Source organism: Octopus bimaculoides, chromosome 21 (assembly GCF_046866305.1).
Source record: "Octopus bimaculoides isolate indiv1 chromosome 21, ASM4686630v1, whole genome shotgun sequence".
In the NCBI taxonomy this organism is placed as follows: domain Eukaryota; kingdom Metazoa; phylum Mollusca; class Cephalopoda; order Octopoda; family Octopodidae; genus Octopus; species Octopus bimaculoides.
Genome location: NC_142948.1, coordinates 24310118 through 24335441, shown reverse-complemented (window position 1 = coordinate 24335441; position 25324 = coordinate 24310118). Strand labels below are relative to the sequence as shown.

Below are 25324 nucleotides of genomic sequence, written 5' to 3'. Positions count from 1 at the left end.
ACTTATTCTTTGTAAGCCTAGTACTTATTCTATCGGTCTATTTTGCCGAACCGCTAAGTTACGGGGACGTAAACACACCGGCATCGGTTGTCAAGCAATGGTGGGGGACAAACACAGACACACAAATACATACATATATATATATATATATATATATATATATACGATGGGCTTCTTTCAGTTTCTGTCTACCAAATCCACTCACAAGGCTTTGGTCAGCCCGAGGCTATAGTAAAAGACACTTGCCCAAGATGCCACGCAGCGGGAATGAACCCGGAACCATGTGGTTGGTAAGCAAGCTACTTACCACACAGCCATTCCTGCGCCTGTTTCTTTACATATGTATGAAAATACTGTCTAACCTTCTTTTGTTTTTTAAGATTTTAAGGTGTGAGACTTAAGGTGAGATTTGGCTGCTATTTCTAGCAATAAGTAGAAGCTATCTCATTGGTTCCATTCTGGTTTGCCAAACTAGCAGAGGCAAAAATTATCTCCCCTCAGTGTTTTAACCAGATTCATGACCTCCAAAAGTGTGGTAGGAAAGGAGAGAGAGAAAGAGAGAGAGAGGAAGTCAGCCTTAAACAAGAGACCTGAACCCAAAGGCTTGCAATAAAGTAGACACTGCAAAAGGAACCGAAGGACCAGGCAGTGGTGGTGGTCTTAAACTGGACCCCTTATTAAGTCTACCACCAGGAAATCAGAACTGCATCTTTGGACAAGTTTCTACATAACTGCCATCCAAATGGCACCAACAAATCTTTGGCTGACCCTCAAACCACATAGTTTGGAAAGCAAACTTGACCCTTTAACATTCAGATGGCAACAGAAAGGGCATGCAGCCAGAGAAAATCTGCCTGGAAAAATGGATGTCAAACGATGATGATGATGATAACGACAATTACTCTGTGAAATGTTAATGCTTATTTATTCACATCGTTTTGAATTAACTACTCATTATCTTGTAGCTTTGTGAAGGTGCATGGCGAAGTGGTTAAGGTATTCAGTTCACAATTGCAAGGTTGAGAGTTCAATTCTTAGCAATGTGCTGTGCCCTTAAGCAAGACACTTTATTTCATGTTGCTCCAGTCCACTCAGCTGGCAAAAATAACAGACAGAGTGCCATATATATATATATATATATATATATATATATATATATATATATATATACATACAATATTAGGATAAAGACTTTATAAGAATTTATCAAGTAGTTAGCGTGAAAAAACTTCATAAGGAAAAAAAAAAAAACATCAATTTTTTTCCATAAATATATATAATTTAATTTATAACTCTGCCAAATCAGATTGGAGCCTGGTGTAGCCATCTAGTTTCACCAGTCCTCAGTCATATCATCCAACCCATGCTAGCATGGAAAGCGGACGTTAAATGACGATGATGATGATATATATATATATATATATATATATATCTTGTAGCTTCAAGATGTCAATGATGTGATTGTCTGTTTTTAAAATGACATTATATGGTAGGTGTGAAAGGCTTGATCTGGTTGGTTTGAAAATAAGTATATATATATATATATATATATATATATTAGTGAAAGAGGCAGTATTAATACCAAGAGATAATATTTATTCCTACTTCAAACACGGATGTTCTGCCAGAAAAAACACTGCAGGAGATACCATGAGAGAAACTCTCTCATTGGCTTTCAGTGCAAAATGCAAGCTTGTTTATATCGCTAACAGGGAAATAAATCCCCACCAACTCCAGCACCAAGACCACCAGACCAAGTATAATATTCAGGCCAGATATGGATGGTTTAACTGCTAAAGAGTTAATTAACCAGTCAGCACTTAGGGCTATACAACAACAACAACAAAGACGACGACAACAACAAGAGCATCATTAGAAATTTACCTGTGAAAGTGAAAGCATTTGTATTGATTGATTCTTGACTGTGAGACCTTGCTGAAGTTCCTGAGAATAATTCTCCATCACTGAAGACGGTGATAATGCCATGAACAGACTGTTCAACACTTCACAACAAATTTGCATCTCTTCTCTGGAAAAAAAAAAAAAATACAATTCTTTATTTTTCTATCCAAAAGGGGTTTTCAACACGATCTTTATATATACTATTATTTATAGCTGCATTGACGGTGGTGAGCAAGCAGGATTGTTAGCATGCTGGGCAAAAATACTTAGTGGCATTTCATCCATCTTGATGTCCTGAATTCAAATTCTGCTGAGGTTAACTTTGCTTTTCATACTTTTCAGGGTTGATAAATAAGTACCAGTAGAGCACTGGGGTCGATGTAATCAACTCACCTCTCCCCTGAAATTCATGGCCTTCAACCAGAATTTGAAAGCATTACTCTTTTACTTGTTTCAGTCATTTGACTGCGGCCATGCTGGAGCACCACCTTTAGTCGAGCAAATCGACCCCAGGACTTATTCTTTGGAAGCCTGGTACTTATTCTATCGGTCTCTTTTGCCAAACCGCTAAGTTACGGGGACGTGAACACACCAGCATCGGTTGTCAAGCGAAGTTGGGGGGACAAACACAGACACACAAACATATACACACACATACATATATACGACAGGCTTCTTTCAATTTCCATCTACCAAATCCACTCACAAGGTTTTGGTCGGCCCGAGGATATAGTAGAAGACACTTGCCCAAAGTGCCACGCAGTGGGAATGAACCCGAAACCATGTGGTTGGTAAGCAAGCTACTTACCATACAGCCACTCCTGCGATCACACCAATTATACAGATTGATGTGTGCCACAAGATCTGATTCCAAAATAAGAATTATTTCACAATCTCTTAAAAGTTTAAAGAATTTTTATGACAGTAACATAAAATTCACACTGATAAGAATAAAGTTTTTAAAATGGCATAGGAGTGGCTTGCTTACCAACCACATGGTTCCGGGTTCAATCCTACTGTGTGGCACCTTGACCAAGTGTCTCCTACTATAGCCTCAGGCCGACCAAAGTCTTGTGAGTGGATTTGGTAGATGGAAACTGAAAGAAGCCCGTCGTATATATGTATATATATATATATATATATATATGTGTGTGTGTATGTGTGTGTGTGTGTGTATGTGTGTGTATATGTTTGTGTCTGTGTTTGTCCCTCCAACATTGCTTGACAACCAATGGTGGTGTGTTTATGTCCCTGTAACTTAGCGGTTCGGCAAAAGAGACCGATAGAATAAGTACTAGGCTTACAAAGAATAAGTCCTGAGGTTGATTTGCTCAACTAAAGGCGGTGCTCCAGTATGGCCACAGTCAAATGACTGAAACAAGTAAAAGAGTAAAAGAGAGAAATTTAAAGATTTCTTTGGTCCAATGGTAGATCGCTTGCTATGTCTACAAGAGTGGTGGGTTTGAATCCCACAGGAAACTTACAGTTTTTTTCTTTCCAGAAAGGATTTTCAACCAAATATGAACATCCTATTATTTATAACTTTGTGTTTCAAGATCCACTATCACAAGGAAGGAAAATTGAATAAATTTTTATGTAAATATTAAATGTATTTATTGACAAAATTTTCTATATATATTTCTTTTACTTGTTTCAGTCATTTGACTGCGGCCATGCTGGAGCACCACCTATAGTCAAGCAAATCGACCCCAGGACTTATTCTTTGTAAGCCTAGCACTTATTCTATCAGTCACTTTTGTCGAACCGCTAAGTTACGGGGAGATATAAACACACCAACGTCAGTTGTGAAGCAATGGTGGGGGGGGGAACAAACGGACACACAAACACATACATACATATACATATATATATATATATATATATATATATATATATATATATATATATATATACATATATAGAGTTATTAATATTTCTAAGTCTCTCTAAAGGAGACTACGGCAGCGGTACTGGAAATTAATAGTTATCGCCAAGCCAACATGGCAGTCCCAAAATTAGGACGAAAGCTGCCGTGAATTAGCTCCAAGAAGCCATCGCCTCTAGCTAGCTATGTGACACACGAAACCTGTGTCCTTTATAACCTTCGAACAGGGGAGGTCAGCAGTGTCCCCCTGCTGGTTTGGCATCTGCAGACTAGACTAGTTTCAGGGTGTTGCCCCTTGTCAATGCAGAGTAGCCAAGCCTTAGCCAGGCGGCGCTGCTGACTATCTGCTCGAAGGTTATTTATCTAATTTCAGTGGAATCTATCCACTGGTTTTCAGAAATAGAGTTATTAATATTTCTAAGTCTCTCTAAAGGAGACTACGGCAGCGGTACTGGAAATTAATAGTTATATACATATACATATATATATATATGTGTGTGTGTGTGTACAACGGGCTTCTTTCAGTTTCTGTCTACCAAATCCACTCACAAGGCTTTGGTCAGTCTGAGGCTATAGTAGAAGACACTTGCCAAAGGTGCCATACAGTGGGACTGAACCCGGAACCATGTGGTTGGTAAGCAAGTTACTTACCACACAGCCACTCCTGCGCCTATATATTTCTTATATTTTTTCATCTTTCTCAATTCAGTCTTTGAAATGTAGCCATGATAGAGTACCACTTTCAAGAGTTCAACCATCTTCTCAAGTACTTATTTCAGTCTCATCTTTGTCAAACTTCTAAGTGATGCTTTGACATAAAGCATCATGATATCTATTATGTGTGTTGCTTATTGAAGAGGAAAGAGAGAACCTACGACCTTCAACAGATGAGAGAAAAGTATCTTCAAACTGGAAGGCTTCAAATGCTTGAAACTGATGGACTCAGCAAAAGGCACCCAAAGACCAGGATCAGAATAAAGGTATCCTCAATTTGGGAACATCTCAGATGCTAAAGGCAGTCAAGGAAACCACCTACCCTATATATATATATATCATCATCATCATCGTTTAACGTCCGCTTTCCATGCTAGCATGGGTTGGACGATTTGACTGAGGACTGGTGAAACCGGATGGCAACACCAGGCTCCAGTCTGATTTGGCAGAGTTTCTACAGCTGGATGCCCTTCCTAACGCCAACCACTCAGAGAGTGTAGTGGGTGCTTTTACGTGTCACCCGCACGAAAACGGCCACGCTCGAAATGGTGTCTTTCATGTGCCACCCGCACAAGCCAGTCCAGGGGCACTGGCAACGATCTCGCTCGAAAATCCTACAGGAGCCAGTCAGGCGGTACTGGCAACGGCCACGCTCAAAATGGTGCATCTCATGTGCCAACCGCACAAGAACCAGTCCAGGGGCACTGGCAACGATCTTACTTGGCTTGCCGGGTCTTCTCACGCACAGCCCATTTCCAAAGGTCTCGGTCCGTAGTCATCGCCTCGGTGAGGCCCAATGTACGAAGGTCTTGCCTCACCACCTCAGCCCAGGTCTTCCTGGGCCTACCTCTTCCACGGGTTCCCTCAACTGTTAGGGTGTGGCACTTTTTCACGCAGCTATCCTCCTCCATTCTCACCACATGTCCATACCAGCGCAATCGTCTCTCTTGCACGCCACAACTGATGCTTCTAATGTTCAGCTTTTCTCTCAAGATACTTACGCTCTGACGGGTATTCACATTGACATTACACATCCAACGGAGCATACTGGCTTCATTCCTTGCGAGCTTACGTATGTCCTCAGCAGTTACAGCCCATGTTTCACTGCCATGTAGCATGGTTGTTCGTACGCATGCGTCATACAGTCTGCCTTTTACTCTGAGTGAGAGTCCCTTTGTCGCCAGCAGGGGTAAGAGCTCTCTAAACTTTGCCCAGGCTATTCTTATTCTAGCAGCTACACTTTCAGCGCACCCACCCCCAATCTCACACGCATACACATACATACATATATATATATACATATATATATATATAGGTAGATATCTACTACATAAATGGCAATTTCTGTCTGTTTGCGGCTGTGTGTGTTTGTGAATTTGTTACTTTAATTCCTCCGAGACTATCCAACAATTCAACATGCCTTCATCATCAGCTGCCCCATGGATAACATTATGGTTTCAACATCTGGGCAGTACCATTCAACCCAGCAATGTCAACAGCACTAAAACAAGTGTTGTATGGGAACAAACAAACCAAAGAAACCACAACTTTCAAACACATTTACCCATTTACAACCCCTCCTAAATACGTAACTAAACGATGACAACTCTATTAAGTTAAAAATTATAATCCCTACCGTTTTCCATAGTGTAATATAAAAGTAAAGATTAATAACCACATTATTTCAATCAATCAATATATAAGTGGATTAAACATTAACCTTACTAAAACTACAACAGACATTTAAACCAATGTACATTGTATTGTTATTAATAGTAAACTGCAATAACTAAATTATATGCTAAATTGCAATCCATCTTTAAGTTCAGATAAATAATAATCCCACCGGTCTTCCATAGATACTACTATAATGAAAGTTCAATATAAAATTTTTTCCAAACCAAAACACAATTGAAATTAATTTAACTAATATTTTTATGGGTGAAATACATTATTTCATCATTCAAAAGTTAAGCACCACATATTAATATATCACCACAATAAGTAATAATTTTAACTTACCAGTGACTAATATACACCTAAATTTCATTAAATAGGAACTAATAAAAGTACTTGTAATAAGCTATTATAAATCTTGCTATGTTTAAAGCTAATTAAACTGTTTAAAAGACAATAAATCTATTTAAAAGACAATAAAACTACAAGTATTAACACTATATGTATACACAGAATGCTGTACCTGGCTATAGAAAATTTGCCTCAACAAATTCCTTTTGATTCATGCAAGTATATACAGCCCAAATATTCTACCTGTTGTATGTTAAAATCAGCCAGCTCCAACCTCTTGTACCTACCATACAGTGTCATTCAAAAATAGATAATCACATCATTGAAATCTCAGAGCTACAAGATAATGCATGATTAATTCAAAACAATATGAATGAAACAGCATTTTTTTTTCAATAGAATAATCTGAGTGCTGAAGGGTTAAAATAATGAGAATGTTGAAATAGAAATTACTGCACAGCTTTTGTGAATTTAAGTGAAATTTAAAAGGTGTGATAGATGTAAACATCAGATGAAATGAGGAAACAAAGGAAACTGGTGATAGTTTGTGAAGGCAACAATTAGCCAATTATAAATATAGCTTATTTGTTTGTTTATTTATGTATTTATTAGTCATTAAGTTAACAGGTCATGTACTGTTAAAAATTTCTGAAAAAAAAAATTGAGAGCCAGTATTTACATACAAAGAATAAATAGAAGTGTATAGTGGTTGTGGTTGTTTTGCTCCAGATTAGGCCTGACCAACAGACCTGTAGGATCAAAAGTAACCCACCCATGACCATCCTGTTTTCCACTGACAGTGTATCTAGGATTACATACATTACTTCTAGTAAGTTCAGCAACCATATAGAGCAGTTGTCCACAGTGGTGTGTATAGCAGTGGAATTTAGAAAATATAATTTAAGGTTTTGGAAAACTTTTATGAATGCTCAATAGGTTAACTAGTACAGTTCACAACCATGAGGCTCTGGGTTCAATCCCACTGTGTGGAATCTTCGAAAAATGTCATATTTTTATATCCTCAGCTCAACCAATACTTTGTATAGAAGCCCATTGGGTGGATTGTACTAGTAATTCAAAAGGTACAGCCTTGTCTCTCACACACACACACACACACACACACACACACACACACACACACACACACACACACACACACACACACACACACTGTATCATACTGATTCTGGGAGAGAATTACAAAATGGGTTCACATATCTGTGAGGAATACTCAGCCACTTAAACATTAATTCAAGAACAGCTAACTTAGTGAATCAAACAACGGAATCCTCATAGTCGAATGACAAACGTCCACCAAACCAACAATTCTTGAACGTCAGGAAAAACCAAATTCTTCATAATTTGGTCATACGCAAATAGGTGCCATGTGTGGATGTGTGACTAAGGTGCTAGCTTTCCAACCACATGGTCCTGGATTCAGTCCCACTACATGGTACCTTGGGTAAGTGTTTTCTATTATAGCCCTGAGAAGATCAATAGTACCAGGCTTTACAGAAAGTAATAAGTCCCGGGGTTGACTCATTTGACTAAAACTCTTTAAGGCGGTGCCCCAGCATGGCCTCAGTCTAATGACTGAAACAAATAAAAGATTAAAAGAATTCTCTTGAAGTTTCTAAATTCTTAGGATGTCAACAATATGAATTAATAATTCTATATCACCATATATTCCTACCCTTATTCGCAAAACAATTTTGGGGTTATAACCCTCTTGTAGAAGAGAACACGCAGCCCAAAAATACATTAATTTCATCTAGAAATACTCCAGATATCCCATAAAACAAACAAAAGCCTTAGTTGAAAACAAAAGCAGGATTCCAACCAAACAATGCAAATTAAACAAGTTGGCTGATGTTAGATTTTGAATTTTAATGACTTCTAAAAGGTAAAACTAGAATAATTTTAGGAAAACAGGGTGTTGTCTTTAAATGTTAGTTCCCTTGGGCAAATGTCAGAACATGCAACCAGTACAAACAAAGTAATGTAAACTATCTCAAGTGAATTGTCACATCAGTTCACACACAAACATTATTATTATTATTATTGTTATTATTATTATTCAGATTACATTAAAATCTGTGCACAACCAAAGCAGACATAGTAGATTCCAACAGACGAAACGGGGCCTGTACAACAAATAGTCTAATATAAGTAGTCTGGGATTTAGAAAAAAAAAAAAAAAGAAAAAAACACTGCTTCTCTTTGGTGACATTTAAGAATGCTCTGACTGACTGTGAGAGACTAGAAGAATCTAATTGAAAAGTTAGCAGCAATTCTATTCCAATAGAAATTTACATGAGAGGGTTGAACTTCACTGCATGCTAATTTCCAGGGATGGCTGCTAACTAGTTACGAATCTGCTTTACAACCATGGAGTCTTAGGTTCAAGACCACTATGTTCATATTCATTATCACTTGAGAGTGGACCGGAGTAAATTGGACTGAAGTGCCTTACTCAAGGACATAAAAAGGATCCAAGAATTGAACCCATGACTTTGGTGTACAACACCAACATTGAAACCATTTTGCGACGCACATTTTGTTACATCTACTAGTAATAACAGAAAATGCCAAGGCAACAGATCAATATAAAAACAAGTATTCCATACAAAAATAGCGATTGAGTTATATGTAATATAAACTTAATTGACTCTTACAAAATAACTGTTTGGTTCACTAAAGAAATTTTCAGAAAATGAAAATAAAAATAATGGAGGAATGGAGAGAGTATTAAAAAAATAGCCATAATGGAAAACTGAAAACGAAATAAAACGAAAATACAAATTAAAAATACATACATACAAATAGTAAGAAAATACATAGTTATATAATGTGTGTGTGTGTGTGTGTGTGTATCTATATATATATATATATATATCTAAACATGGTCAATGCCAGTGCCCCCTGAGTGGCTCCTGTGCCTGTAGCATGTAAAAAGCACCGTCCAAACATGGTTAATGCCAGTGCCACTTAACTGGTTCCCATGCTGATGGCATGTAAATAGCTCCCACTATACTCTTGGAGTGGTTGGTGTTAGGAAGGGTATCCAGCTGTAAAAACCTTGTCAGATCAGACTGGAGGCTGGTGCAGCCTACTGGCTTGCCAGTCCTCAATCAAATCGTGAAACCCATACCAGCATGGAAAACAGACATTAAATGATGGTGATGATGATAGCGCTAAGCAGTGATGTGTATAAATGCAATGTTATTACCGGTTAGAATATGCCAGTGGCACACTTGGACTTAAAAACAAATCATTCACTGTGTTTTGTCATGAAGAGAATTTCTTCTTGTAGACAAATGTCAATACACCTAAATCACAACTTGCAGCACCACCTATCTAAACTGTGAGATGCAAGCATTTCGGAGTGGTTATCTCCTCTTCAGTCAGAGACCAGATGGTGATGCAGCAAGCTGATAACAGAAACAATCTCTCTTATGCTATTCCAGTCAACATATATATATGTATGTGTGGAAGCAAGGACTAGAATCGAAGGGCCTTAGAGTCAACCTAGCTAAAACCAAAGTCCTAATAAGTAGGAAGGTAGACAAAACACAAACTCCTTCAGGTAGATGGCCCTGCTCGATATGTAGAAAAGGCGTAGGTAGAAACTCTATAAGATGCACCCAGTGTAAGCTATGGACACATAAGAGGTGCAGCAATATCAAAGGAAGGTTAACTAGGAGGTTAGTTTTTGTATGTGGCAGATGTTCAGGAGCTATAAACACTGTAAATGTGCAGAAAAGAACTTTGGCCACATTCCAGGGAGAAAAACTAGACTTAGTTGATAGCTTCCGCTATCTGGGTGACCAAGTCAGAAATGGGGGAGGGTGCGCTGAAAGTGTAGCTGCTAGAATAAGAATAGCCTGGGCAAAGTTCAGAGAGCTCTTACCTCTGCTGGTGACAAAGGGCCTCTCATTCAGAGTAAAAGGAAGACTGTATGACGCATGTGTACGATCAGCCATGCTTCATGGCAGTGAAACATGGGCTGTGACTGCTGAGGATATACGTAAGCTCGCAAGGAATGAAGCCAGTATGCTCCGTTGGATGTGTAATGTCAATGTGAATACCCGTCAGAGTGTAAGTATCTTGAGAGAAAAGCTGAACATTAGAAGCATCAGTTGTGGTGTGCAAGAGAGACGATTGCGCTAATATGGTCATGTAGCGAGAATGGATGAGGATAGCTGTGTGAAAAAGTGCCACACCCTAGCAGTTGAGGGAACCTGTGGAAGAGGTAGGCTCAGGAAGACCTGGGATGAGGTGGTGAGGCACGACCAACGAACATTGGGCCTCACCGAGGTGATGACTTCTGACCAAGACCTTTGGAAATTTGCTGTGCGTGAGAAGACCCAGCAAACCAAGTGAGACCTAAATCCAAGGCCTCTGCCAGGGGTGTACTCAGCCCACTTATGCGTACCTTCCTTCATTGGACACTAAACTCCACTTGTGAAGACCTGTTGAGGCAAGTGAAATCGAAATCAAACTAAATTCGACGACTGGCACTCATGCCAATGTCATCTCCTTCATTGGACACGAAACTCGGTTTGCAAAGACCTGTTGGGGCAAGCGAAAGCGAAACCGTGATGGCACCTGTGCCCAGCGGCGCCTTCCTGGCATGTGTAAAGAGCGAGATCGTTGCCAGTGCCGCCGGACTGGCTCCTGTGCAGGTGGCACATAAAATACACCATTTTGAGCATGGCCATTGCCAGTACCGTATGACTGGCCGTCATGGCACATAAAAGCACCCACTACACTCTCGGAGTGGTTGGCGTTAGGAAGGGCATCCAGCTGTAGAAACTCTGCCTGATCAGATTGGAGCCCAGTGCAGCCATCTGGCTTGCCAGTCCTCAGTCAAACCGTCCAACCCATGCCAGCATGGAAAGCAGACGTTAAACGATGATGATGATGCTGCTGCACACATATATAAATATGTTCATTTTATGTCTGCTTTTCATGCTAATATGTATTGGACAGGTTATCACAGTAGGTTCTTCTTCAGAGTAAGAATTACCTTCTCAAGTAGTTCACAGGACCCTGTCATCACTTGTACATTATATTTTGACATAGTTTCTAGAGATTTTGTGTCCTTCCTATCAGTATCCACTTTACATAAATGTATGGGGTGCAGTTTATCATGACAGCAGTGCAAGAGAGTCCTTGACATGAATTAAAGAGCCACTCAACCTTACATTGTCACCACTCAGCCAAAAACTTTACAAGAGACACAGTGAAAGAGACACACACATATATAGAGTGAAAAGTGCACACACAAACACACACACCCATACATATATATATATATATATATATATAATATATATATATATATATATATATTATATATAACAAAAGACAGCTAAACGCAATATAAAACTAAAAAGGAAAAAATGCAATTGTCACTAATTGTGACTGAGGGCACAAGGTAGCACCTACATTGCTAGAAATAAGAGTTAAAAACCTTTAGACCTGCAAAGAAGCACATGTCTATATATATAGAAAGAGAGAGAGAGAGAATAAAAAGTAGAAAAGCACAAATTTCACAGTTAATTTAATTAGTTGCCAATGGCTGTTTTATTAGGAATAAACATCGTTAATTATCATTTTATATGGCTAGGTGAAGTGTGACTATGTGGTTAAGAAGCTTCCTTCACAACAATATGGTTCTGGGTTCAGTGCCACTGCATGGCACCTTGGACAAGTGTCTTCAACTGTAGCTCTGGGCCAGCAAAGCCTTGTGAGTGGATCTGGCACATAGAAACTGAAAGTAGCCCTGTGTGTGTGTGTGTGTGTGTGTGTGCATATCTTGACATCATGTGATAGCTGTATGAGTGTCATCATCATACAAGTAGTCCTTTATTTCCAATTTCCCATGAATATTTGTCCAGCCATAGGGAAACAATTGAGCGTTGGCAAGAGGAAGGGCATTTGCCTGTAGAAAGTCTGCCTGAACAAATTCCAAATGACCCATGTGAGCATGGAAGAGTGGATGATGTTAAAATGATTGTGTGTGTGTGTGTGTGTGCGCACACATGTGTAATCATAATCACATAAACATAGATACAGTATTTCTAAATATTTGTTTCCCATTAACCCATTACCTCCCATAATTCTATTAACAGGAATTTTTTTATGAAACTTTGATTTCTAACAAAACAGCCTTAGAAACACGCTGGAATGATCAAAATAACATTTTAAATAGAAATAAGTGAGATATTGGGTGAAAAATTAGCAAACCTCATTTGAATATCAGAGAAATATACCTAGTAGATATAGCAAAAAGGTTAGATATGTGTAAATATTGACAGATAATTATGAAATTTGTAATTTTTAAGTCATCTCATATGAGATCACTGGTAGGTAATGGGTTAATGTTTATCAATTTACTGTCGTGCCTATACTAAGGAATTTTCCATAATTATAAGATAATTAAATCTCTATCAAAACTATAAAAGAAAGTATAGCTTAGCTTTAAAACTAGATACTGACCAATGTTCGATAAAGAGAGAGTCTTTGTGGAACGGTTCTTTTTCATATCAAGGAGTTGTTAAAAAAGTGCAGTCATCTTAAATAAGAGACTGGACTTGACATAAGCTAATGAGGGGACATTAACGAGGTACTGATGGGTGTTACACAGGTTGGGATGTTTCTTATAAGTAATAAATTTAAACAGGCATGGCTGAATGTTAAGAAGCTTGCTTCCCAACCACAGCTTTCTGGGTTCAGTCTCACTGCATGGCACCTTGGGCAAGTGTTTTCGGATCTTTTTTAAAACGGGGGCCACATTTTTCATTAACGAAACACTTTGAAACTTGGAACACTGGTAGAATGTGTCATATAAAACATCTTTTTCTCTTAGTCTTCTTAAAAAAAAAAGAAATCCATAAGTTATTCCATGTTAAAGTTGTAGTATTTCTGTAATTTCAACCAATCACTGACGTCCATTCAGCCGATATACATTAAGTGCCGACTCCATAAACAAACGATTCTGAAACAATTAACCCTAACCCTAACGTTAGGGTTAGGGTTAAAGCAAATAAAACGAAGGTATGGAGATTAAATACGCTTTACATCGCTTAATCAGCCAAAGGAGTAAATGTAAACAACTGAATATTTGTCAGTGATTGGTTGAAATTATCGAAATAAGACAATTTTTTACATGAAATAAATTCGAATACAAAAATATTTTTCTGTTCTATAATACAAAATAGATAAGTATACGAAGTTTGAAAGTCTTTCCGTACCAAAAACACTACGTAAAACATTAATGAAAAATGTGGCCCCCGTTTTAAAATAGATCCGTGTTTTCTACTATAGTCTCATGCTGACAAAAGCCTTGTGAGTGGATTTGGTAGACGGAAACTGAAAGCGGCGAGCTGGCAGAAACGTTACCCCACTGGGCGAAATGCTTAGCAGTATTTCGTATGCCGTTACGTTCTGAGTTCAAATTCCGCCAAGGACGACTTTGTCTTTCATCCTTTCGGGGTCGATAAATTAAGTACCAGTTACGCACTGGTGTCGATGTAATCGACTTAATCCCTTTGTCTGTCCTTGTTTGTCCCCTCTGTGTTTAGCCCCTTGTGGGCAATAAATAGGAAACTGAAAGAAGCCCATCATGTGTATGTGTGTGTTTTCTATCACCACTTGACAACTGATGTTGGTTTGTTATGTCTCCATAATTTAGTGATTGGGCAAAGAGAAAGTAGAACCAGGCTTGAGAAAACATAAGTAATGGGGTTGAGTTGTTCAACAGAAAATTCAAGGTGGTGTCTCAGCGTGGTCTAATGACTGAATCAAGTAAAAGAATAAAAGCTACAATACTATTTTCAAATAACAATCTATGAAGGACATTGTTAGCGTTGAAGAGAAACAAAACATGCCTGAAGATGTATCAACGTCTAATATAATTTCTTTAAATAAGCCCTTGCTTCTTTAGTAATTTTCATAAAAATTTAACATAGGGTGCATTAAGCCAAACGAATATTTAAAATAAAGCATATACTGAATGGAGTAAGATAAGAAAATATGTATAATAAACCATTGCAGTAAATTAGTTTATGTTAAATGAAAACAATTTATTGCATATTTACTTCCCTTCTATTTAAAAACTGACGCGAGAGTTACCTCCCGTTTGTAATGGTAGAGTTACCTCCCTTCAATGAGATGTGTAATGGATGACGGTTAGTTGGGTTGACTATGAAAAGTGATTCCCCATTTGACAGCAACCCAATGACTGAAACCAATACACGAATATTGTAAATGACAATTGAAAGTGATCAAACACATCAGATCGAAAAACCACAGAAGTTCCCTCCATGGGCTGTCCTATTTCCATATACCTCAACATACGAACATACTATCATCATTAACGTTCGTTTACCATGGTGACATCGGTTGGATGGTTCAACAGGATCCAGTGAGTGGGAGAACTGTGCCAAGCTCTAAAATCTGCTTCGGCGCGATTTCTATAGCTGGATGCCCTCCGTAACGCCAACTACTTCACAAAGTGTTTCTTTTGTGACACTGCCATTAATGAGATCGCCAAGACAACAGGAAAAGTTTGACTAAGTAGAGGCATAGTGGAGTATATGATGCCGTTCCTGTCACTAACCCTCACCTGTTTCCAAGTAAGATAACATTTTCCATGACCAAACATGTTCTCATGAAAGATTGGAAATGATAGACACCGCCTACCTGATGGGGAGACTCGTTTACAGCTATCATGTGATGTTAAAGCAAGGAAACAGTAACACACACATAATATATCTAATGGATTTCTTTTCAGCTTCTATCTACCAAATCCACTTACAAGGCTTTGGTTGGCTTGAGGCTATAGTAGAAGACACTTGCCCAAGATGTCACACTGCAGGACTGAACTGGGAGCCATGTAGTTCGAAAGCAAGCTTCTTTCCACACAGTCAGGTCTGAGTTGCCTTAGGTACATCTCATTGACAAGCGCCAAGAAGCTTGAAACATCGATGTCTGGGATTCCTAACAGATGGTGACACTGAATAAACAGTGTTTTCACACCTATTTACAGTAACAGGGATAAATTCTCCAGGGTGACTGCAGTATGTTTGCTTTTAGCAGTTGAAATGTGTCACAAACATATTTCAACTAACCTAAAGTTTGCTTATGCCTAAACACTGCTTAGCGCTAACATTTCGTTTTATACACACACACTCTACTATATGTACATGCATATACTACAGCTCCAGGGTTTGGTTGGACTGGGGCCGTAGAAGAAAACAAGGTGCCGGACAGTGGACTGAACCTAGAACCAAATGGTTGGGAAGCAAACTTTTTACCATACACTTATGCCTACACCTATATATTACTAGTATGTGTTTAATGTTATAGGTACAGGAGTGGCTGTGTGGTAAGTAGCTTGCTTACCAACCACATGGTTCCAGGTTCAGTCCCACTGCGTGGCACTTTGGGCAAGTGTGTTCTATTATAGCCTCAGGCCGACCGAAGCTTTGTGAGTGGATTTGGTAGACGGAAACTGAAAGAAGTCCATCGTGTGTGTATATATATATATATGTATATATGTGTGTATATGTTTGTGTGTGTGTGTTTGTTCCCCCAACATCGCTTGACAACTGATGTTGGTGTGTTTACATCCCCGTCACTTAGCAGTTCAGCAAGAGAGACCAATAGAATAAGTACTAGGCTTACAAAGAATAAGTCCTGGGGTCGATTTGCTTGACTAAAGGCGGTGCTCCAGCATGGCCACAGTAAATTGACTGAAACAAATAAAAGAAAAGACCCTGGAGAAATAAACAAAATGGATCCAGTGACATTTGAACTTAATACAAAGATGACGCCACCAATCATCAGGCATTTATTAGTTTTCTGCTACCTCAGGTGCTTTTTGCCACATCATCATACAGTGATATGATGCATCATCATTTAACATCAGTTTTCCATGCTGGCATGGGTTGGACGGTTTGAGAGGAGCTTGTAAGGTCAGGGTCCACACCAGGCTCCATTGGCTGTTCTGACATGGTTTCTACAGTTGCTAACGCCAACCACTTTACAGAGTACACTGGGTACTTTTCATGTGGCACCAGCACAAGTACTTTTTATGTGATAACAGCACTGGTATCAATTTTTCTGGGTCTCCCTCTTCTGCAAGTTCCAATGGATATTTATTGATTAACCCCAAGGTTAGCCCTGACCAAAGGATCAGAAAAGTTCCAGCCACAACCATCATGTCAGCTATTTTTGGTTTTCATTTTTTTTTTTAAAAAAGAGCAATTTGAGGGAAACCTGGCTATTAATTCTTCTATATAACACTAGAGAAATCATCTCCTTAGTTTGGACACAATAGACTTTTTTGTTGTCTTTTTGAGAGATGACCTTTCATCAACACGATATCTCCAACTCCACCCATTCATTCTCATCCTCTCTCCTGAAAAGTCGCCATGTGGCCCCTCTACAGCAAGAAACCCATTTTGCTCTGACCACTCTCCTAATGCTTTTACCTCTTGTCTACTAGCATAAAGATTCCTCCTTGGGGTTCATAGTATGGCAAGCCGCATGGCGACCTCAATAGTGCTGGTAGCATGAAAAACAATGCACCCAGTAGATGATGTAAAGTGGTTGGTGATAGGAAGGGTATCCAGCCATAGAAACAATGTCAAAGCAGTTTTTTTTTTGGGGGGGGGGGCATTGAATCATGGATAGCAGTCCAACCCATACCAGCATGGACCAGGGGACAGAGACAAAGACTCATGTACACACATGTGTGTGTGTGTATATATAAAGTCTAGAGAAGAAATTTCAGGTGTGAAAGCTAGGTCAGGAACCAAAGGGCCTTAGATTTAATTTAGCAAAGAAAACAGACTAATCATAGATTGTCCTGCTTGATATGCAGAAAAGGTATAGGTAGAAACTCAATAACATGTACTCAGAGCAAGTTATGGACACATAAGAGGTGCGGCAGTATAAAAGGAAGGTTAACAGAGAAAGTAGTTTTCATGTGTGGCAGATATGTGGGCACAATAAACCAGGGCTGTGGCATTGGTGTCAGAGACAATTAAGGGGTAGTCAGAGTCAGTAAAACTATACAGACTCTGATTCCAACTCACAATGTCTTTATTGTTTAATATAAACCAGTTATAACATACAAGCCCACTCAAAGTACAAGCGTATGCATATGCTTTATGAGATATATAGACAACAATCACTTAATTACATAAAGAGGAGTCATAGTTGGAGTCGGAATCGGAGGTGCCAATAGTACAGGAGTCAGAGTCGGAGTTGAAGGTTTTTGTTTCGAATCCACAGCCCTGCAGTAAACACAAGGAATGTACAGAGAATAGACTTCATCAAATGCTCAGGACAATATTTAGAAGCAGTACACAGCTTCTATTACCTAAGTGACCAAGTCAGCACTGGAGGAGGATGGTCTGAGAGCATAGCTGCTAGAATAAGAATAGGCTGGACAAAGTTCGGAGAGCTTCCATGTTATTGGTAACAAAGGGCCTCTCTCTTAGAGTGAAAGGCAGATTATATGATGCTTGTGCATGGACAGCTATGCTACATGCCAGCAAAACATGAGCTGTGATGGTGGAGGATATACGAAGGCTTGAAAGAAATGAAGGTAGTACATTTCACTGAATGTACAATGTCAGTGTGCATATATGACAAAGTGTAAGTAATTTGAGAGAAAATCTGAGTATAAGAGGCATTAGATGAGCAGAGTACCACCAGACTGGCCCTCATGCCAGTGGAACGTAAAAAGCACCCACTAGACGCTCGGAGTGGTTGGCATTAGGAAGGGCTTCCAGCTGTAGAAATTCTGCCAAATCAGATTGGAGTAGCCATCCGCTTCGCCAGTCCCTAGTCAAATCGTCCAACCCATGCTAGCATGGAAAGCGGACATTAAATGATGATGTAGTGTACTACAACAGAGAAAACTGCACTGGTATGGCCATGTGATGCATATGGACGAGGACAGCTTTGTAAAGAAATGCCAATTTCTAACTGTTTAGGGAACCTGTAGAAGAGGTAGACCCAGGCAGACATGGGATGTGGCGGTGAAGCATGATCTGCGGATGCTGAGTCTCACAGAGGTGATGCCAAGTGACGAAGTCTTTTGGCGATTTGCTGTGCTTGAGAAGGCACGTCCAGCTAAGTGAAGTCATAGGCGTGGCCAGTGCCATTGACATATGTGAGGCCAGTGATGCGTAAAAGGCACCCATGCTTTGGCACGTCAAAGATACCCAGTACACTCTTGGGGTGGTTGGTGTTAGGTAGAGCATCCGGCTATAGTCTGGAGCTTTTCAGTTCTTCGGCTGACCAGTTCCAGTCAAACCATCTAACTCATGCCAGTATGGAAAACAGACGCTAAATGATAATGATGATGATGATGATATATAGATAATGAGCGTCTTTTAGTTTCTTATTTCTTTATTGCCCACAAGGGGATAAACATTGAGGGGACAAACAAGGACAGACAAAGGGATTAAGTCGATTACATCGACCCCAGTGCGTAACTGGTATTTAATTTATCGACCCTGAAAGGCAAAGTCGACCTTGGCGAAATTTGAACTCAGAACGTAACGGCAGACGAAATACCTATTTCTTTACTGCCCACAAGGGGCTACACACAGAGGGGACAGACAAACGGATTAAGTCGATTACATCGACCCCAGTGCGTAACTGGTACTTAATTTATCGACCCCGAAAGGATGAAAGGCAAAGTCGACCTCGGCGGAATTTGAACTCAGAACGCAGTGACAGACGAAATACCGCTAAGCATTTCGACCGGCGTGCTAACGGTTCTGCCAGTTCGCTGCCTTTGTCTTTCAGCTTCTGTTTACCCAATCCACTCACAAGGCTATAGTAGAAGACACTCGCTCAAGGTGCTAGCAAATTCTCTAGTATGCCAGAATCACAATTTAACTTGGGTGGGGTGGGACACGTCTTAGGTATAGTGGATTATGAACCTATAACAAGAATAAAAGAGTAATGATTTGCTACCTCCTCTCCTTTCTGTAATTTTTCAGTTTTGACGTTTCTTTTTTTTTTTTTTGTCTTTTTCCAAAATTATTTTCTCTCAGATGTTTGTTCCACACATTTTGGAAGAATCATAATCTTTAGATTTCTTTATTTTTGTCTTTTACTTGTTCAGTCATAGTTCTGCGACCATGCTGGGGCACCACCTTGAAAGATTTAGTGAAACGAATCAAGCCCAGTACTTATTTTATCAGATTCGTTTGTCGAATCGCTAGGTTACGGGAACGTAAGCAAACCAACACCGGTTGTTAAGCGGTGGGGGTGGGGACCTAAACACGACGGGCTTCTTTCAGTTTCCGTTTACCAAATCGACTCATAAGCTGGGGTTGTAGAACACACTTGATTAAGGCGTCACACAGTGTAGCTGAATCTGAAACCATGTAGTTGAAAAGCAATCTCCAAATTTCAAAAGAAAAGCAAAACTGAAAAATTACAGAAAGGTAGCGGTGAAAATCACACAATTTTTTCTACGACATTTAAAAGCATACACATTCCAAGAAATTACAGCGCACTGAATAATTTCCGATTCTTCTGAGATAGTTGAATGAAGAGACGACACTACACCAGGACACTACACCAGGACAGACAATTTAACAGTAAATTGCAAATGCTGTTTATATTGAAAATACTAGACTCTTATACAGACACTGAACTAAAAAAAAAAAAAAAAAAATTTCGAACAAAGAATAAAAAGCAACATCCAACAAACATTTTGTAATTCTGTTGAATGTGAAAAGATTTTAGAGAATTTGGTGTTATTTTCGAAGAAATTGAGAATTTATGAAAACATCATTGGTTTCTTGAAATACCGAAACGAAATCCTAAACATCGAGTCGACATATTCTGTAGACTTCCTAACGATATTTAGTCTTTCGTTACATTTTATAATCGCCCCTCCATCTCTGTCTTCCACTGTTTTTTCCCTTCCCTTTTTCTCCTTTCCATCTTTTTGAAGTGTTTATTAGCTGTAACTGTATATTACATAAAGGCATAAAGAGATTTGTGTGGAAATAGAACAATGTTGAGAACCAAAGTTACATCATATTTTAAAAATGATGTACTCGAACTTAATTAATGTTTTATTTATTTATCTTTCTCAATAAACGTGCTTTTAAAATGAAAGTAGATTTTTTTGTTGTGGCTATTAGTAAACGAGGAAATGGGGAATGTATAAAAATAAAATGGATCTCTTGAAAAACCGAAATGAAAACATAATATTGTTTACTACAGATCGAAAAAAATACTACCCCTTTTAAAAACACGTATTTACGAGAGGGAAAATATATATATTTGGGAAATATATAAGTATTTAATTAGATAAACATTTAAAAACAGTTAATTATAAGATTTAGTTATGTATACTACCTATGTAACAGCAACAGTACCACCTCTTGTGTAAACAATATTTCGTTTCGGTATTTTAAGAAACTGCACATCTTTAATAGATTGCATTTCCTCCACAAAATACCGAAAATAGACCGTTAATTTCTACATTTAGAGTTAAAAAAAGCATTTTTTTCTCCTAAGACACTGAATTGTAAATGAAACAAGAAACGAGAACCGACTCACCGATTGAAAGTTGGTAGACTATCAAATATCAAATTAAACGATATGTTATGTACGTCATCCTGGAGTTCTTTGCGACTGGTTGAATTTATGAGGACTTTGATTTGTTGCAGGACAGACAATTTATCGTCTGTGGTCGGGAAAGAGTCCAACAAACTGGACAAGTTACACGACAACGCCATCTTAGTAAGTGTAGAGAGAGAGAGGAAGAAAAAAACCCGCGGGAAATCTCGCGAGATATCGTTGGTTGTCATAACAACAGACAGCTTCGCTAGTTTTGATGGAGTTGTGTTCTGCTAGAAATTAACACGATACAGAACATTTATACAAAAATACACGAACACGAACACACACACATATATATAATTATATATATGTGTGTGTATGTATGTTTGTGTATGAAAGTACATACACATAGATCCAAGGAAAACCAAAAGAAAGAAAAATGACAAGACTTTGTTACGGTTCCGCAATGTTCCTTTCATTCAAAATATTTGTTTGTTTAAATGCACACACACTCACAACCTCATAACATTTGCTCAATTCTATTACTTGAAATATTTCTTCGAATTATTTTAACTAACCTGTAATAATTAGCAAGTAAATTTTTTTTTTTTTTGAGTTTGTTTAATAGAAGAAAAAAATATTTTTGAACGAATTTCCAAGTCAATATGTCGCAGAGTGAGCGAGTCAGTGTTGTTCCCAGCGGGAAAGTATACGGCCAACTCTTTGAGGCTCAGGTAATTATCATTTATATTTATTCATACACATACTCATGTATTTATTCCTTATTTCTCTGTAACTATGCCTTGTCTTTATTATATGTACGTGCCTCGGCCCGTTATTTCTCTCTGCTAACAAGTTATTTCATATGCGTCTGTTTAAGTGTGTGTGTGTTTAATACAGTAAAATGGCAGTGGAGAAGAATTGAGTTATGAAATATAAAGCTATGTTAGGTCAATTACATGAACATTTTGTATTTAAATTGTTGGCTGACGGTAATATCAAAACTGCTGATAACGTTTATTGTATCCGTTGTGACAAATCGTTTGCATTCCATGGATCTAACACATCACTTACTTACCACCTTCAAAACAAACACTTGCTACAGTATTCGAAACCTCAGCTCGCAATATCAGCTTCATTTAGTCAGTCTACAGCGGCGGTGTCATCTACCTCCAAGCAGACTACTTTAAGTCAGTTTCACCGTCAGTCTCATCATCCGGTGAATGCTACCGTACAACGTGACATTAAAATATCACTTGCAAACTGGATAAGCTAATAATGGTAGACCAATATCGATAGTAAAAGATGATGGTCTTCAGTAAGTATTGCATACAGCGCTTCAAAATACCGAATATAAACTACTTTGCCGGCGCACTATTGATAAAATGTTGGTTGATATTTATAACAGCAAAAGAGAAATTGTTAAAGAAGCAGTAAGAATTCAAAGACACTTGCGTGAACATCTGGTTTTTGGACATCCCTAGGTAATGAAAGTTATTGCGGAATCACCGGCCATTGGATTGCTGGTGAATGGAATTTAATGAATGTGTGCATGTTGTTGAACATCACTATTCTAACAATGTTGCTGAGTTATATAAACAATTTGTAAAAGACTGGGATATAACAAAGACCCAGGTTCTTGTAACAGACAATGCACGAAATTTAGTTTCAGCTGTTAATCAAACTGGTTTTGCTCATATTCCATGTTTGGCTCAAAGCCTGCAGTTGAGCGTATTGCTACTGTTATTGTCTTTGGCAAAGCACATGACTGTAAATGATGATGATCCAGGTTTTATAGCCAAATTCAAGGCAGCATCTGTTAATGACTTCAGCAAACATGTAGCTGACATGAAAAGTATTGAAATATTACAGATTGCAACAGTACTTGATCCACGATATAAAAACTTGAAGTGTTTATCAGACGATTCAAAAGAACAAACTTGGTTACTTATTGGACAACAAATAGAAGTTGATGTTAATGATGATCGGTTGAAGACTAATGCAAAAGATGATCCTAACAGAGTCAATAAAATTACATGCGAACCTAATGAAAAGTATATTAAGCTGATAGAGTCTGACTCAGGCTTAGGAAAGGGTGTCGAAAACGCTTCTGATGAAGTACAGCGATATAAAATAGAGAAAAAAGTTGCTGAATCAGTTGATCCACCACACTGGTGGAGACTTAATGAACATCGATATCCAAAATTGACATTCTTTGTCAAGACTGTTCTGTGCATAGCAGCTACCTCGGTTCCATGTGAACAATTATTTAGCTATTGTTAACGAGATGCGCTCATCACTTGAACCAAAATACTGTTAACATGCTTGTGTGTTTACGTAACTGGCTACCCAACAACATTTGAGTGAGACAACGCCTATGCTATTTCTTGTTTTCAACTGCAGATATTTTTGAGTTTTAATCAAAATTAACTATTAATTAATCATTAATTTCTCAAAAGTTAATTATTAAAATTAAATTAATCATTACCAGCCCTATTACATATATATATATATATATATATATAGGTTATGAGAGGTAATGGTTTCAATAAGACCCAAAGGTGTCAGGTAATGCTGAGTAAGTGCTATGGACAGACTATAGTTCAGTTCCAGGTTCGGTGATTATGCAAATGAGGAGTCAAATGTAGGTCATATATTAGCATGCATATATATAAGAAATTAACAGAATGAGATAAAAACCCGGGTCTATGTGTATCACATAAGGCTAGAGATAGGAGCGATGACCACCCTCGCAAATACTAATTGGACATAGATTGTGTGTCGTTAGCCAGCTGGAGGAGATGTCTTCCTGGGGCAAAAAACAACAGTAACATTGTCCTCTATAAGACTGCCACATTTAGCTGGCAATTCGAGCGAGATCATTGCCAGTGCCCCTGGACTGGCTCTTGTGCGGGTGGCACATAAAATACACCATTTTTTAGCATGGCCGTTGCCAGTACCGCCTGACTGGCCTTCGTGCCGATGACACGTAAAAGCACCCACTACACTCTTGGAGTGGTTGGCATTAGGAAGGGCATCCAGCTGTAGAAACTCTGCCAAATCAGATTGGAGCCTGGTGTAGCCACCTGGTTCACCAGTCCTCAATCAAATCGTGCAACCCATGCTAGCATGGAAAGCGGACGTTAAACGATGATGATGATGATATAGATAGAAATTGAAAGAGGCCTCTCTCTCTCTCTTTCTCTCTCACACACACACACACACACAGTATGTATACAGTCATGTGTATCTATTTACATTTGCACTTCTCTGAAGGTCACTGCCCTACAAGTGGTGATGCTGTTAGCATTTTCCCCATAAAAAAAATCATACATTGGCTTTGTACCTTTTGAAGACATGAAATAATAGATCCCTTTCATGAAAAACAGGTAAAGGTTAGCAACAGCAACGGCATCCGGCTGTAAAACAATGTCTCAGTAATACATTCGCCTAACCCTCTGGCTCTCAACCTGGGGTCCATATGGTCTTTGGGAGACTATATAATATTTTGTGGTTAATATATAAATTGCTTCTATTATACACAAAATAGTTTAACAATTTTTTTATACAATTCCTAATGGTATTTAATTATAAAAAATATAGTAGGATTTTTGAAAACATCAAATGGCTGTGAGGGTCCACACAAGTAAATAGAAATCAATGGGGTCTATAGTGGGGAAATGGTTGAGAATCACTGGGATAATCTATGCTGTGGGGTAGGGATAGACATAAAAATTAATGAATGAACACACACCATCTTCCTCACCATTACCACCACTGCCATCTTCATCTTAATTATCGTCATACAAGTGTTCAATAATTTTTTTATAATAATAAGTAAATTTCCTTGTCTTATTCTTCTTTCGTTTCAAGGCCTTGCTTAACAGCAAATTAAAGCAAGTGGAACGCCAGCGGGAAGAAACTAAACTCAAGTCAAGCAGTGGTCTCTTGAAACTGCCTTTCACGTACAAACTGTCGGACAGTGCCCAGAAAGAGGAAGAGGTTCACAAGTAAGAGAAGAAAAAAAAAACTAGTTTTGTTTTCATGAACATTGATTGTCTGTATGTATTATGTAACTGTAGGAAGAGTGGTTGTCTTGGTGATCGTGAAGGTAGCGATAGTTGTAGTTGTACAGTCACAGGACATGATGAGATTAAATGTTTAAAGGGAAACAACTCTATC

The 25324-nt window shown here is 38.5% G+C and overlaps 2 protein-coding genes across 3 annotated transcripts in view; one reads left to right on the top strand and one right to left on the bottom strand.

Moving 5' to 3' along the window:
* LOC106884221 (26S proteasome non-ATPase regulatory subunit 5) overlaps positions 1–21336 on the bottom strand; it is a 57253-nt gene extending 35917 nt beyond the window's left edge. The window contains exons 1-2 of the mRNA XM_089338942.1: positions 21140–21336; positions 1885–2029 (exon numbers count right to left, since the gene is read on the bottom strand). Coding sequence (XP_089195068.1) covers positions 1885–2029; positions 21140–21318 — 324 coding nt within the window. The 5' untranslated portion in view covers positions 21319–21336. The remainder of the gene's footprint in view (positions 1–1884; positions 2030–21139) is intronic.
* Positions 21337–21462: 126 nt separating this feature from the next.
* The window catches only part of LOC106875255 (coiled-coil domain-containing protein 180), a 177197-nt gene continuing 173335 nt past the window's right edge, over positions 21463–25324 (top strand). For both annotated transcript variants that reach the window (XM_089338941.1, XM_089338940.1), the window contains exons 1-2: positions 21463–21876; positions 25016–25152. In XM_089338941.1, coding sequence (XP_089195067.1) covers positions 21808–21876; positions 25016–25152 — 206 coding nt within the window. In that variant the 5' untranslated portion in view covers positions 21463–21807. The remainder of the gene's footprint in view (positions 21877–25015; positions 25153–25324) is intronic.